This window comes from Motacilla alba, chromosome 1 (assembly GCF_015832195.1).
Source record: "Motacilla alba alba isolate MOTALB_02 chromosome 1, Motacilla_alba_V1.0_pri, whole genome shotgun sequence".
Taxonomy (NCBI): Eukaryota; Metazoa; Chordata; class Aves; order Passeriformes; family Motacillidae; genus Motacilla; species Motacilla alba.
Window position 1 is genome coordinate 93,915,128 of NC_052016.1, and position 15,106 is coordinate 93,930,233.

The following is a 15,106-nucleotide window of genomic DNA, read 5'->3' on the forward strand; positions in this document are numbered from 1 at the left end:
TTTCACATGTCCTTTTCTGATTGCTATGAAGCAAACCAGAATTTTTTCTCTCTGGCTCTCCCAGCCTGTTTCACTCTGCCATCCATTTTCAGGATCCTGTCTCCCTGCCTGAAGGACATGTCTCCTGGCCAGCAGCTCGTGCCTCCCCTATCACCCAGCCCCCGGCTGTAACATCATAGCACCTTGGTCTGCTTTTGTTACTCTTCAGACATCCCTCCTATCCCTCACTTTACTTTGTCCTATGCTGTCTGTGAGCTGTATTTTAAACTATCTAGACAAGCAGGAAGAGTAATTAAATGTGAAGTGTTTCAGGATGAAATATGTTAAACAAAAAGAAATTGAATAAATATGTAAATAATAAAGTCTGTGTGCTGAATCTTAACACCAAGAAGCTTTGCTCAAAATAGATGAAACGATGGTTTAGTATAAATATTAAAAAGTTTTGATTTACCTGTTGTTTGGAATATATTGTAAAATAGAGACATCTAATAACAAGAGTTAAAGAAAATCATGCCTATCCTATGAACTTAGAATTATTTGTCTAGGTTCCTGAATTTCAAAAGTCTAGATATCCATCCAGCCTACCCATCTAGATACTCCAGTTTACCCATGAATGAAATAATCATATTTGAAGCTCACATGGCTTTGCCCCAACCAGCAACACTATCATGCAGCTGCTTGCTCACTCCCCCTGCCCCAGTGGGATGGGGAAGAGAGGCAGGGGGAAAAAAAGTTCATGAGTTGATATAAGAACAGTTTAAGAGTTGAAATAAAATAAATAAAATAATAATATTTTAAGAATAATAATTGCAATGAAAAGGGAGACAACAACAACAACAACAACAACAAAAAAAAAAAAAAAGAAGAAATAAATTCTAAAGAAGGACAAGTGATGCAAAATACAATTTCTCAGCATCCACTGACTGATGCCCAGACCATTCCCAAGCAGTTATTGGTGCCTCCCAGCAAACTTCCCCCAATTTAGGAACTGGAAATGATGTTCTGTGGAAGGGAAATCCTTTTTGCCAGTTTGGGGCAGCTGTCCTGGCCATGGGCTCCTCCAGCTTTTGGTGCACTTGCTCTCTGGCAGAGCAGGAGACACTGAAAAGTTCTTGACTCAGGGTAAGCTCAGCAACAACTGAGACATCAGGGACTTATCAATGCTGTTCTCACACTGAATCAAACCACAGCACTGCACCAGCTACTAGGAGGAAAACTGACTCTATCCCAGCCAAAACCAGGACAGAAAATCACACTATATCTGTGAGATGCAACCAGGAGCAGTGCTGTCTCCTATACTCTGGTGAAAGCATGGGTTGTGCATTTTAGGGAAAAAAAAGGAAGGGAAGGGGGTCTTGGCTTCTTATTCCCAACCAAATCATCCACACCAGGATTCTGAGAAGGAGAGAACACAGCACAGCACTGCTTGGCAACAAGGCACTCAGCTGGTCATGGGAAAGTCAAGCTCCAGCCCTATTCTACTGAGTCCTTAATCATTTAGACAAAACACAACAATATTTTAAGGAAAAATCGGGAGGCAGTCCTACAAAACCAGCTCCCCTGCCACATGGAAAACTTTGGATGGTGTATCTGCTGCCAGTCAGGTAGTTTAGGGTGTTTAAAACACAGCTGCTGTAATCACTGTGTTACAGAGTGAATCAAATGCTCAGCCAAGGCTTTTTCTCAGTTTTCTTTAGCTGTCCTAGCAGGCATGGGCCACGCAGAGTCAGGACCAAAAATGCTCAGAGGAGAGGCCAGGGCTGGGGGGATGCCGGAGGCAGGTAAGAGATAAGCAGCCCAGCAGCTAATCCCCAGGGCCAGCTCATGATTGCAAAGTTGGCCTGAACCCTTAATCCAGAATTCCTGCTTCTCCCCTCCTTGGCCACTCTTTAAAACAAAACAAATTCAAATCAGAAGGAAGCTGATACAAAAACCTTCTGGGTCACATCAAGGTAATAAATCAAGAGCACTGCAGCCTGTTCCCTACCAATCCAGCAGTTAGCACACGCAGGCTGGCTCTGAGCAGCAACATCTGTTACTCTAGTTACAGTACTGCCATGTATTTTGATAACCTCTCTGTATGTTTAGAAAAAGCATTAGCAAAACATTTGCAGTAGCTCAGTCTTGACATGAAACATGCTTCAAGTGACACGTTACTTGTCTGGTTCTTACCTGGTCATTCTCCTCTTCATCACTGCTTAACTTGAGGTCATCTTCTAGCATTCTGGAAAACAAGCAGAATGAATTGTAACTTACCAAAAATGCTTTAGATTGGATATTTTCTCAGAGCTACTGTAAATATTTCATAATGTAAATAAAAAGAAAATATATTTTATCCCAGGAACTTTGTAGCTATGACACTGTATCTTATCCAGTTGCTATCAGCTAACTTTTTAATTACTTTCCTACTATTGCTGCCTAAAAAAAATGTTTGTTAGAGTAATAATGGTTTTTGCAAAGATTCTTGTCATTACAATCACTGACAAACAATTTTGTATGCTAAAAAGAGTATTTTTGATGCTGACAGGTCAGTAGTCTCCCTGAGAGGAATTTTTTTGTCCATTTGGCTTTGAGCTTACAAAGAACAGACATTTTGAGCTTACAAAGAACAAACATCTACAGAAGTAGATGTTTACACTGGCAATACTGCAGCACAAAATAAGGTTCAGTGATGTTTCCCAAAGGCCACTTTTACTTTATTGCATGCTTGTTGTAAAATTGACATTAACTGAAACAATTAAAACTAAAATATATTTTTTTAGTGCACAAGAATATCCACAGGATTTCACTGTCATGTAAATATAGAAAATAATGCATCTTTTCTAATGAGGGTTTCATCCTGCCTTCCCATGTCCTTTTCCCAACTTGATTAAACTGGTTCACAAAGAAGAGGAATCTGGTTTTACCTCCGTACTTTTTTTTTTTACAATCTAAGATTAAGTAACCAGAAATTAAAGGAGTTGAAGACGTGCAAAGATTTCCCCCAGTGCTTGAAAAGTCTTAGACAATAGGACCTATTTTTAAAAAGTGCCTCGGTAATAATAGTAATAATTCAGAAAGTTGCTAATTTTTCTTGCACTCTGGGAAAAAAAGAATCTGTAATTTCATCTCAGCTCTAGAAGAAAGCCTGGTGAGCAATTCAAACACATCCTGTGCCGTGGGTGGTCCCTGGAGTGTAAGTATTGCAAGAAGACATATGTAGTAATTTCAAACCACCTCCTTGTACTTGTGCCTAGATCTTCCAAGAGCGTGCCTGAAAAGCATGGCTCTTACACGGGCTGCATGGTGTGCTGTGTCTGAAAAGAGCACAGAGCCTCACTCAGCACGCTCTCCTCAGCTCCTTGCTGCATGCACAGTCCCTGCCTGTGCTGCTGTCACAGCTGCTTCCCTATCTCCCCATGGCACCTTTCAGGGAACGTAGGTGTATGAGAACAGGGCTGGGGGTCAGAGCAGAAATTCTTGCTAGTTCATCTCTTAAAGATTCTCCTCTTGCTTTTTTCTCCACATTTCCTTCTACTTGTGCCAACGTTCCTCCTCTGTAAAATCAACGTATCAAACTTAGTAAAATCTCTTGGCAGTGCAGACACCTCGAATGCACAGGACACTCATTGAGTTGGAGGGACTTGACAATCTTCCAGCAGGACTTGCCTGTGTTTTATCTCAAAGTATGTCCATTGTCAGGAAAAAGCTCTCTGTGTCATCTCCTGAATCAGCAAACCTTTGATGGCCATAGCAATGCAGGCACTGACCCAGCTAACAAGCCCTGTTGAGAAGTGGGCAAACAGGACAGGTATGATGACACAGGATACAGCTCCTGGGAGATAAACCGTGTCAGAGAGGCAAAACTTCCTGCAAACACCCCAGGATCCATACTGGCCTTGGATCTTGTCATTTACAGGGATCCAAACAATCTTATAATAGTTCATTCTTTTAATTGGATCTGTTTGGGCCATCCCTCAGAAAGCAGTGCATGAAAATAGAAAGCCCAGATCTGGGATTTGGCACCTGTGTGATGAAATCTGCACTGATAGTGATTTAACCAGAAAGTGGTATGCTTGTGTGAAAAGGAAGACTCCCAGGGTGTCACTCCTGCTCTTCCATGAGTGCATGAATTTCTGCTAGTGATGTGGTAGTTGAGTACATTTACTTAAAGTTCAGCAGTTTAGTTCTTCTCCTAAATGGAAACTGAAAAATCAAAAGCATATAATGAAACATTCCAGATACCTCTGTGTATTTATCAGTGTCCTGGATTTTTGTATTAACATATAAAAAACTGTTTTGTGGGCTTGTAATTAGAAGCAGCTAGGATATTTTGAAGCTTTCGGGCTGTGTGGTGGTGTGAGACAAGGACTAAAATCCAGTACCATCCACACAAAAGGAATAACAAAGGGCAGTGCTGATCCTTCAAACTCTCCTTGCTTGTACATCTTGGACCATCTTTATTTTCCCTGTCTGTTTTTCATTTCAGAAGTGCTGCTTTCCAAGAAAAGCACTGCCTGCCTGGGGCGCACGGCCCCTTTTGGAACTACCATCAGACTACAAACATGCTCCTAACACTGGGGATAGGAAAAAAAACAGGTCATCATAAAATGCTTGCTTGTTTTTTTCTCCCCCTAGAGAGGGATCTGGCTGATACAAGGATGTCTCAGGTTGCCAGTGTACAGGTCTACCCTGTAAAGCAGGAGCTGTGCAGGTATAACCTCTGTGCCTGAAAGCCTTCACTGGCTCCCAGACAGCTTTCACTCTCAGGTGAGGCCCTCAGCCACAAAGCCACAGCCAGAGCAGGACACACTGTCACCTGGCCTGGGCTGAGAGGCTCCTTGGGCACCAGGGCAGCTCTCACAGCCCAGGCTGAAGCACACCTGGGCTGAGGATGGGGGATGGGGATGTTTATGTTACAGGGATTCAATTTTGAACTAAGTGTCTTAAGTAAGGTATATCAATTTTAACTGTAGATGTTTTTGAGGAATGTTTCTCCTTAACAGCTCATTTCCATCATGAGAACAATGGCGGCTGAAAGAGAAATTCCACAACTGGACCCCACTTGAAGACCCCACTTGAAGAGAGTGAGAACAGAAGAGATGTAAAATACTCTAAGCTCACAAGAGGCATTACATTAAATTGTAATTTATCTCAAAAGCACTTGGACACAGAGTTAGCACAGAATGAGCTTTGGTACACCCTGTTAGCAGAGCACTTCATACCATGTTTAAAACCACCCTTGTTTGGGATAGGATTTCTTGACATACTCTGACAAACTTAGTGTAAGGAAGGAGAGACAAGCAGAGACAAGCTCATGTGCAAACACAGCCTTTACACTTTTTTCAGAACATGCAAAATCCAGGCCAGGAAGTAATATCACCCATGAACTTTCAGATTTTTAAAAATGAACCTGGCTTGGATGTATTTGGGCACTGGTAAAGAGGTAAGTAAATACAACCTTGTAAACAAAAGCCAGAAAAATGAAGTGGTACTCAAAGCAGCTCTGAAAAACACACAGCACCACTTAGGGCTTCTGCACTTGAAAAGGGCACATATGGTCAGAAGTCACTTTGCAGAACAGAATTATTCATTTTAGTGAAACCTCTGTGAGGTCGTGGAGGCAGTGAGGGGTGGGCTCAGGCAGGAGCACTCACTGCTCTCTCATTAATGCATTTGCTCCTTTCTCTACAAAGAATGTGACAGGTAGAGACACAATGAAAGGAAAGGAGGATGGGTTTGGGATATTAAGAAATGCCTCAGCAAGCCAGCTGCTTTCATTCTCCAGTAACCAAGGTGTTGCAGCCTGGGGTGATGGGCCGTTCACCTACAGGGGAAAAGGAGGGGCTGTGCAGGCTTACTTACATGAAGAGGAAAACACAAAGTGGCCTGGAGGGCATTGACGTACATCTGCCAACATCAATGGGACTGTGTGTCCAAATCTCCTACACAGCTCTTTAGAAACCCTGGCCTGTTTTAATCTGAGGGTTACCCACTGCATCAGTTCAGAAGGGTACTGGGGCTGGAGTGGCCATGTGCTGCACTGCACAGAGACCTGTGGGACTCTTGCTCATCCCAACATGCCAAAGGGCCAGGAGTCGCTCCTGATCAAAATTACAGGGGATTTGGATTGGGAAGTCATCCCAGGCTGTCAGGGAACCACCTTGCTCAAATGGAATAGTTGAGACTTGCAACTTTGCTCTTTTGCTTGTCTGCCTTATCACCTGGTTTGTCACTGCAGGAAAGCTAAGCCCCAAGCAAGTGATATTTCCAGCCCAGCCAGAGTCCAGGGAGCAGCAGGAAAAGATCTGGTTTCCCCTCTGGGAATTAACATCCAAGAAGAAGGAGCTGCTGGGGAAGGAGATGTCAATGCAGCAGTGTCTGGAGGAGGTCATCCTCAAGAGCCAGATGAGACTCTGTTGACACTTTTGACGTACAGAGCCACTCTGAGGTGCTTTCAGCATAGCCCTGCTTAGGAGGATGTCTATTTTCTTTTACAGTGAGACATGCCTGAATCCTGGAATTATCCTTCACACCTGCTGGTGCACGTGAAAAAAGCAGCAGGCACCACACCTTGTATTTCACTTTAACCTCTGATAAATTTCAAATCCTTGGCCTAATGTCTCTTTCCTTCCCCCTGCAAATTACTTACTGAGCCATAAAACTCTCAAAAATTCCTCTGTAGGTTTGTTTGTTTTTTGTATGATTAGAGTAAGATTCCCTTTTGGCATCTCAAGAGAGGTTATACAAATGAGGGACAAAACTCAATGTCCCTCTGGTGGTCTAAGCTATTATAGAAGATGTGGTCTTTCCTCATGATAATGTTGATAATTATAATGACCAGAAAAAAAATCAAGAAGGGAAAGGAAAATTATTGATAATAATTAAATCATTAACACTAATGCTTTAGGAGAGAACATGCCAATGGTTTGTGAGTCCAGGACACAAATACATGTATATTGCAATTGTCATTTAAATAAACTCAGAAGTTGCTGTCTTTGCAATCTGTAAAATATCTCCTGAATGTGTTAATCTGATCAAGTATATCGTTCCAGTTTAATTCTAGGCAGCATCTCAGTCAGAATACTGTGTGTATTATGGACTTCTATGATTTCTTCCCATTATGTAGGAAAGGAACTTCAGTAGTGGAAAAATACTTTGATTTTAGCTGAAGAGGAACCCCACTAAGCAAAGAGTTACAATGAAATACCAAAATCAAATAACTAAGTGCTCATTTGAGTTTAGGCTACCACAATGTTTCATTCTGAATGCTTTTGAAAAATTATCTTATTTTCAATGTACCTTACTGGCATTTTATTTTCTTTCCCATAATTGCATACTGACCTTTCAAGAACTGGACATTAGTTTTGATATTACCAGAAACTCAGAAAGAAAATAGATATTATTCTAAGTAGCAGCATGCTAGAAGACTGTCAGACTGACCCCAGATGTTTAAAGTCACAAATGATGTGCTGATATTGGAGAAGAAAAGTATTCCTTCATATTACAAAAAAGCAAAACAAAACCTTCCCAGGTGCACAGCACAATGTAAGACCTTTAACTCTTGTCCCCAGAAAATGAGAGAGAATGCCAGGTGGGAATCTGATGTTCCTACCCAGACTATGCCCTTATGTTCCTGGGATTGTTTCAGCTACAAGTGCTCACGTACATAATATGACTTAAGCTCCAGTAAGACAAATGTACCTTCAGTTTCTGGCTGTCTTCCATTGCTTTCTAAAAGAGAAATGCTAGGAAAAATATGCCTGGTAAGAAGTACAGAGAATTCATAAGAAACAGATGAACATGTTTCCTTTCTTAAAAAAAAAAAAAAAAAAAAAGGAAAAGGAGAAAAGGAGAAAAAAAAGAGAGAGAAAAAAAGAAAAACGACTGTTGTTGCTATAACCTTGGTTACTTGCACATAACAGATGGGCAGTTATATTCACCACTTACCTACAGCCAAAACAGGTATTTCAAATAGCTTTGTTTACTAATCCTAAATATAGGAGTGGCTGGTTTTATAAAGTAGTAATTTTTAATTAATTAGATTCTGATTGCTGAAATCATTTTTCACTCTAGTGCTATAACTGATGCAAATGTTTCACTTTGGAAAAGCTCATGCATTTATATTATCTGAAAAGTGGAGTGTTTATTTTTGTTTTATACAAAATAAAGTCAAAAGCTTATGGATTAAGGTAAGCAACGAGATCAAGAGGATATTTTATAAGTGCTGTAACAGAGCTTTCAGCAGGATTGTAAGACCTCTGCAAGCACTGCTTGCAGCATCGAAAATTCACTCTGAATATATGATGTTTAAGTTGTAAAAATTCCCTAACAAACAGTTTGTGCAAGTTCTGCTACACAGAAACATGCAGGAAAACCTGATTATATAGAATACCATCAAATCTAATTAAAAACAGAGGGAGAAAGCCAGTAAAATCAGGCTGGTGAAATATTAATGTACTTAATGCTGGAATGAAGCCTATATATCAATGTGAGATTTAATTCCACAGTGTAGAATTTAAATGCCTGAAACTGGACTCAGTCTATAGAAATAGAATTAGCAATTCCAATAAAAAATAGATACTCTGAAGGAAAAGTTTCCTGTCCTTGGCTTGAATCCATCTAGGCTGGTCTGCACTGCTCTTCAAAACCATTTAGACCAGCTAAATATTCTGCTAAATTCCCATTACACTGATGGTCTCATTAGAAATGCAAGGCAGTCCTCTCCAAGGGATACAGCCATCACTCTCTCCTAGGAGCAGAAGCTGAAATAAGGTTTCTTCTGCAGCAGCCGCCCCTGTGAGCGACTGTGTTTGCCCTGGTGATGTTTTTCCCCTATAAACAAAGGGACAACAAATGCAATTGAATCACACCCTGAATTTTTTAAGTCCTTGGCAGGGTGGTGAGAAAGTGCCCCACAGACCACAGCACTTCCTGAGAATGACGTTTGGGCAGAAGGACCCCAGAGTACCTCCTTAAAAATGAGAGAGACTGAGGAAAGCAAGGAGACAAACCCCTGTGAGGCTGCTCCCCAAGCAAGAAAGCCACCAAAAAATGCACATATACTCAGCAAAAGGTAAGAGTGATGAGCGACACATCAGCAGCTCACACCTAAGTAGTCCAATCAGTCTGAGGGCTTGCCAAAGTTTCATGGCTAATCATGCTCTGTGAGACAGGAGGAAACACATTTGAGGAATAAGGGTTTTAAATGTGCTGCTTGCAGTTTTCTGATCTGTTTCTTGCCTCCCTGCCCCCGCACCCCCCAAAGCTTCTCTAGGTGTGATTAGCAGTTATTTACTAACGCTCTCCCTCTGATTTCCGAGCCATTGCTGATGCTGCCACCTAAAAAATATTCATTTCAAATGTGAAATGAAGTAAGAGTGCATGAACTGCAGCACTGCCTATGTGTCAGCCATCGTGGCAGAAATCTTGGGGAATTCAATGTGTCTGAGAAAGAGCTGCCACTGCCAAGTCTCCCTCTGAATATGCAGCACCTGATTTTGTACTCAGTGATTATTTCCTTACAAATGATCTCTTACTGCCTGATCCCCAGCAGTACAAACATCTGTCCTTATGCTGGAGTCATCATGAGGGTGAGGTTTACCCCACATTTCAAGGTACGTCACGAATGACCCTCAGATTTTGCTAGCCAGTGGAGTTCCAGCCGGTGCCTGTATGGTGACATGGAAGAGCTGAGGCGCATGGATACTTCTCTCCAGGGTAGCTGATTTTAAGTAACTTATTGTCTCTACACACTGTTCAGCTTCCTGTCTGTCTAATAGGCAAACCTGCTTCTTCTTATGTAAAAAAACATATTTATTGACTCTAACATTATTATGGCTTTAATATTTCCAGCTAATGAGGGGCTACTGCTAGAATTTCTTTATTGTTGTTGTTTTCCATGTACCTGAAGAAACCCCATATGCTCATTGTCCTTGAGCTTTTGCCTAGTATCAGCCATTCCTTTTATCTGTATTCAGAATTTTAAATTTTCTTTTTTAGACTGTTATATTGCATGTATATGTTTTCATATTACATATATTTTAAATATCATGTGTACTGCACAAATTGCTTTTCTTTCTAATTTCTACTTTTACTTGACCACTGAAGCTGAACTAGCTTTTTGTTGTTTTTTGCCTTGATTGTGGAAATGCAACCTAACAAACTCTGCTTAAAAAATTTCAAGCTGCCTTATTTCTAGGCTTTTCTACCCCATCAATTTATGGTCAACAATTTCTTATGCTTTGGGACACCCACCTTTCCTTATTGGGACTATCCTTTATTTGTCTAGCTTGGACATTATAAAATCATGGTTGGGTTCCACAGGCAACCATGTGCTTCCCATTCACTGACCACTTTATTCAAAGGAGGGGTGAAAATGTCTGGCGAAAAGTCATCAGTGCTAGAAAAGTGCCACAAAGACCATCTACAATCTTCACTGGACCTTCCAAACTAAGACCTCTGCTCTGCAATCCACCTGATTACCTGCCTTTCATCTACAGACTGATTCTGATGGAGCACCTTCATCCCCTCTTGTGACTGGAGTTGATATTCAGTCAATATTCTGTCTCTGGGACAAAGAAGAAGTTTGTTGGACATCCTGAGCTGGAGTTTTCCATGTCAAGACAGGCTAGAGGAGGAAAGGAACAATTCCCAAAGGCACATGGCTGACTGGCTGATACAGAGAGGCTTTTGCAGGATATATGAATGGCACAGGAACATATGGGAACTATACCTCCTCCATTCCCTCTGCAGCTCCAGCCAGTAGAAGCACATCTGTGAAAGACACACCAGGACCCCCGAAGTTTTCAGCATTTCCTTTCAAATACTTTGCCTAGCCATTTCCTGGAAAGTCACTAAATGTATTTTACTCAGTCCCGTCTGCAATACTTATAGCTTCATTTAGTTTTAATATAGTTATAAATGGGCTGTAGCGGCCTGCTTTTTTTAATAACTAAGTAAATGAAACCCTGTCTGTAATAATAAATGAACCATCCATCTGGGAGGCCTCCAGTAAAAATTTCAACAGGTATTTATTGCTCCTTTATGTAAACAGTACTCTGGACAATACAAGTGATTATACTCTCTGTCAGCCTTGTCAGGAAGGAGACAGTAGAGTTTTGGATGAAGTTCCATAGCACACACACTGAATTTAGCGGTTTATTTGACTAGATGAAGAAAAAAATGATTAAAACAAGAAAATAAACATACAAGAATCCAGTTGGCTACTGTGAAAGGAAGCATACCGTTTTATTTAAAGATACGGGCTGTGAGGATAATCTATAGAAAATTGACAGGTCTGTAGTGCTACAGACTTCTCACAACTCCAGATGCTACACAGACAGCTCTCTAAGCAACCCCACCCCCTCAAAAGTGGAAGGAGTTTCACTGTAAAATCAACACTTTACAGAGACTTTAAAATATATTGAGCCCTTATAGGTTCATATATAGTATGGAAGAGCAGTGCCTTGGGAGAATCTCCAGCTGGAGTGCAAGAGACTGAAACTCGTGCTATCCATCCCTGAGGGTCATCCCTTTCATTCATGGACACTGTTCACACTCTGGAAAGGGCAAAAGCATGACACTTTTCAAGTAATGAAATTTTAATTTAAAGAAATCTCACTGCGAAAATCATCTTCATACCACTGTTATATTCTGGCTACTAATTACACACCATTACATTCCACTGTTGTTGGGATAATACAATGTCAGAATAAATTGTCAAATGACTATTTCACTGTGTGGCAAGAGGGGGAGGAAAAAAGAAAGAAACAAGAGGCAGAAAGACCTGAAAGCTCACACATGGCCAAGGTGACGTGCTGAGGAGTGAGCCGTAGGGAGTTCTGTGCATTAAACATGCAGGGGCCATTGTGACTTTTGTCAGAATTTCCAGCCCTCAAATTTCTGTGGGAATGGGCTTAAACCTCTCCCATGAGCAGATTTCTCAGAGTCTTTCATTTTCAGCCAAGATAGGCACAGGGAAAAACGCATTATTTTTTTCCTTCCGAAGCTGACTGTAAAAGGAAAGCAAAGCTCTGTGCCCAACACCAGGCAGATTCTGCCCCATGGGGCAAATGGGTTGCTGCTCCTTAGGAGTCCTGCAGCCTGCATGCTTGGCTCAGAGAGAGGGAATGCACTGCTCCTGAAGCTACATCCATGGCCAGGGTGTTTCTAACAGGGTTACTTAGCTTATCAAGCTTAATTTTTTAGGAGATGGTGCATTAGTGATAGTGCTCTCTTTACTCCTCTCTGCTTTTGACATGTTGGGGAAAAGATAATCCCAACAATGCAGACATCTCTGAACTGATAGCAGGCCCACCAAAATACAGGAATTCTCAGGTTTGCTTGAGGATGGGCTGAAGGAGGAAGGGAGAGAGGGAAGGGGCTGCTAAGGGAGCTCCAGGACTTGGGGTACAAGCTCTGCAGGGACAGGGAAGGTGGAGGCTGGCACTGGCACCTGGGGCAAGTTCATGGCCATGAACTTTGCTGCTGGGGGAAGACAACACACGTGCAACCGCCATGGTCAGATAATTCCTTTGCTTCCCACGGAGCAGCAGTGAAGGGATGGTTGCTCATGTAGGGCGCCATTAATTCAAACTGCGCCGCGCAGCTCCGCTGAGGAGGGGTTTTCCCCCAGCTGCCCTGGGGTCTGACGTCACCAAGTGCTTCTAGCCTGCTTGTTCCACTTTGAGATAACCCCTTCTAGGATGCATAATTGGCTATTCATCTTCCTGAGAAATAATCTCCTTTGGACACAGCAACAGCAAAAATAGTCAGCTGAGGGCTGCTCCTCGGAGGAGAAGAGTTTTATTCCCAGCATTCAGATGCACATGCTGTGCAGAAATACACCTCCTGCACTCCAATATATATGCATTTTAAAAAAAAAAAAGAAAAGAAAAAGTCCTTTTTCTAAAAAACACTCTTTGGAAAAAATTATGAATTTAGCTCTCAAACAGTAAACCACACTATATCTCCTTTCTAATGTCTCTTTTTAAATATACACCAGGGAACAACTCTCATAACTCACTTGAAACACACTATCTTATGAGTTATAGTTCAGTCTTCTATGCTCAGAGTGTGTTGCACTTCCACACAACCTTATGAATTTTCCATCCCTCATCATTCATATCATGTCAGAATATCTATTACAAACCCTTGTTTGCAAGAAGGACTTCTATTTTATCCTTTCCTTTTATCACTGCTCTTAAATTTTCTTCTGGACACCAGCTTGGCATGCTGGCAGTATCATGCTGGCAGTTTCAGAGAAAAAAATCAGTCAAAAATCCAATGTCAGGATTGTAAAGAAATGGCAAAGAAATTGTAAAGAATTGAAAAGAAATATCCCATCTTAACTAATAGGAATAGTGTATAAAAATGAATTAGAGACAATTGTATTCTGATTGCCAACTTGTACCACCCAGCAGCAAACTACCACAACCATCTCATATAAAACATTCATTTGGAAGTCTAAATGATGTCTGATAATGCTTTCTGCCATCCTAAAGCTTTGGAACTGTTGAATCATCTTGAGAAAAATGTCAACAATAATTTTTCACAAAGGCTCAAGCATGGACAAGATTAACTAGAGTCTTGTGTGAGGGATTTAGAGCTGAGGGGAATTTTCTAGCACAGTTTAACCATAAGGAACAATGTGAGGACCAGCCAAAGTGCTTGGCATTTGCTTGATTTGAGGAATGCTTTTTCCTAAATAACTGAAGAAATTTAAATTCTATATAAAAATATAAATTTCAACATTTCTGAAATGCTGTGCTTTTGTTTCCTTCTTTCAAAAACAATACTTTGAAATATGCTTGTATCTAGTACTGTAACAAGGCTGCCCAAGCACTATCAGGAGCAAGGTAATCTAAATGAAATTATCAGTCCTGAATGTAGTTATTTTTCATTTTGCTGAGAAAATTAACAAAACTATTTTTATTTTCAGTTACCCCACATAATTTTTTGTTGTACTAAACAAAGTTTCAATTACCCATGCTGATTCAGAAGCTAATTTAATTCCGTTTGCAAAGTTCTAAACCTAGATTTGTTTTGAGTTTCAAATGGGTCCACAATACTTACTGGCTTCTTTCATTTTCCCCCTCTCATTGGCAGTTAATTGAAACTTTCAGGGAAATATTTTTTTCTGTCATCAGTCGTCAGACTGACATTAATACAAACATCTTTAGCAGTGTGGTGAGCAAGTGTTGCAATGAACCAAGCACACAGGAGTTGGATTCTCAGATTGCTACGTGACTGAAATGGAAGCATTTGTGCAGCTGGCTTTTTAGTTTTGTTTGAATCAGGCAGGAATAAAGAGTACTTGCTTAAATCTACTCTGTTACATGGCTGGTTGTTTGGTTTGTATGTTTGACATTTATGATTATCTGATACTGAGTTCCCAGGAAAAGAATTCTGTGTACACCCAATAGGATCTACCTATGGCCTCCACCTTTGAAAAAATGGCTTTAAGTACCACTCAACTTGCTATTACTTGATGTCAGCTTGAGTCCAATCAAAACAATCACTACTATTTCAGAAGTATTTTTGGGTGTGGAAATAAAATATGCAGAAGTTAATATTGTCAGAGCTGTGAATAATTATCTGTTCAATATTTAAGTAAGAATAAACCCTACAGATAATCATACATGAATTTAGTACAACTGCAAATAATTTGTGACCAAATATGGTGTCTATATTGTGCAATATATATTCAAAAAGTCATATATACAAGGAATGACACTTTCGAAGAATTCAATTTAGTAGTAACATCGTTAATGGTCAAAAGTAGATCTCCTGAACTAAATGTATTGGGTTACTTTTATCATCAGTGTCACTCTAGTAAAACCAGTTTCATCAGCAATTAATTTAGCTCACTATATTACCTTCAAGGCAAATGATTTTTACTGATAAGCGAAAAAACTTCAGATGTAAGTATTATATCAGGCACTTAAATATTTTTAGTGCTGATGGCAGCAGAGATGGCTGATAAAAATAAGAAATAAAATAGGCAAAATGTAGGAAACTGACAATAAAGAGCTTTGAAATATGTAAATGACTTTCCAGAAGTTCTACAAATCCTTAGATTATCTCCAGCAGAGTGTTTATTAGTCTAAAGAAATCATTGTGTGTT

The 15,106-nt window shown here is 40.5% G+C and overlaps 1 protein-coding gene across 3 annotated transcripts in view; it reads right to left on the minus strand.

Annotated features, from left to right (window-relative positions):
* Window positions 1-15,106, minus strand: part of AFF3 (AF4/FMR2 family member 3) — a 333,013-nt gene that overhangs the window by 94,430 nt on the left and 223,477 nt on the right. For all 3 annotated transcript variants that reach the window (XM_038152924.1, XM_038152845.1, XM_038152760.1), the window contains one exon: window positions 2,173-2,224. In XM_038152924.1, coding sequence (XP_038008852.1) covers window positions 2,173-2,224 — 52 coding nt within the window. The remainder of the gene's footprint in view (window positions 1-2,172; window positions 2,225-15,106) is intronic.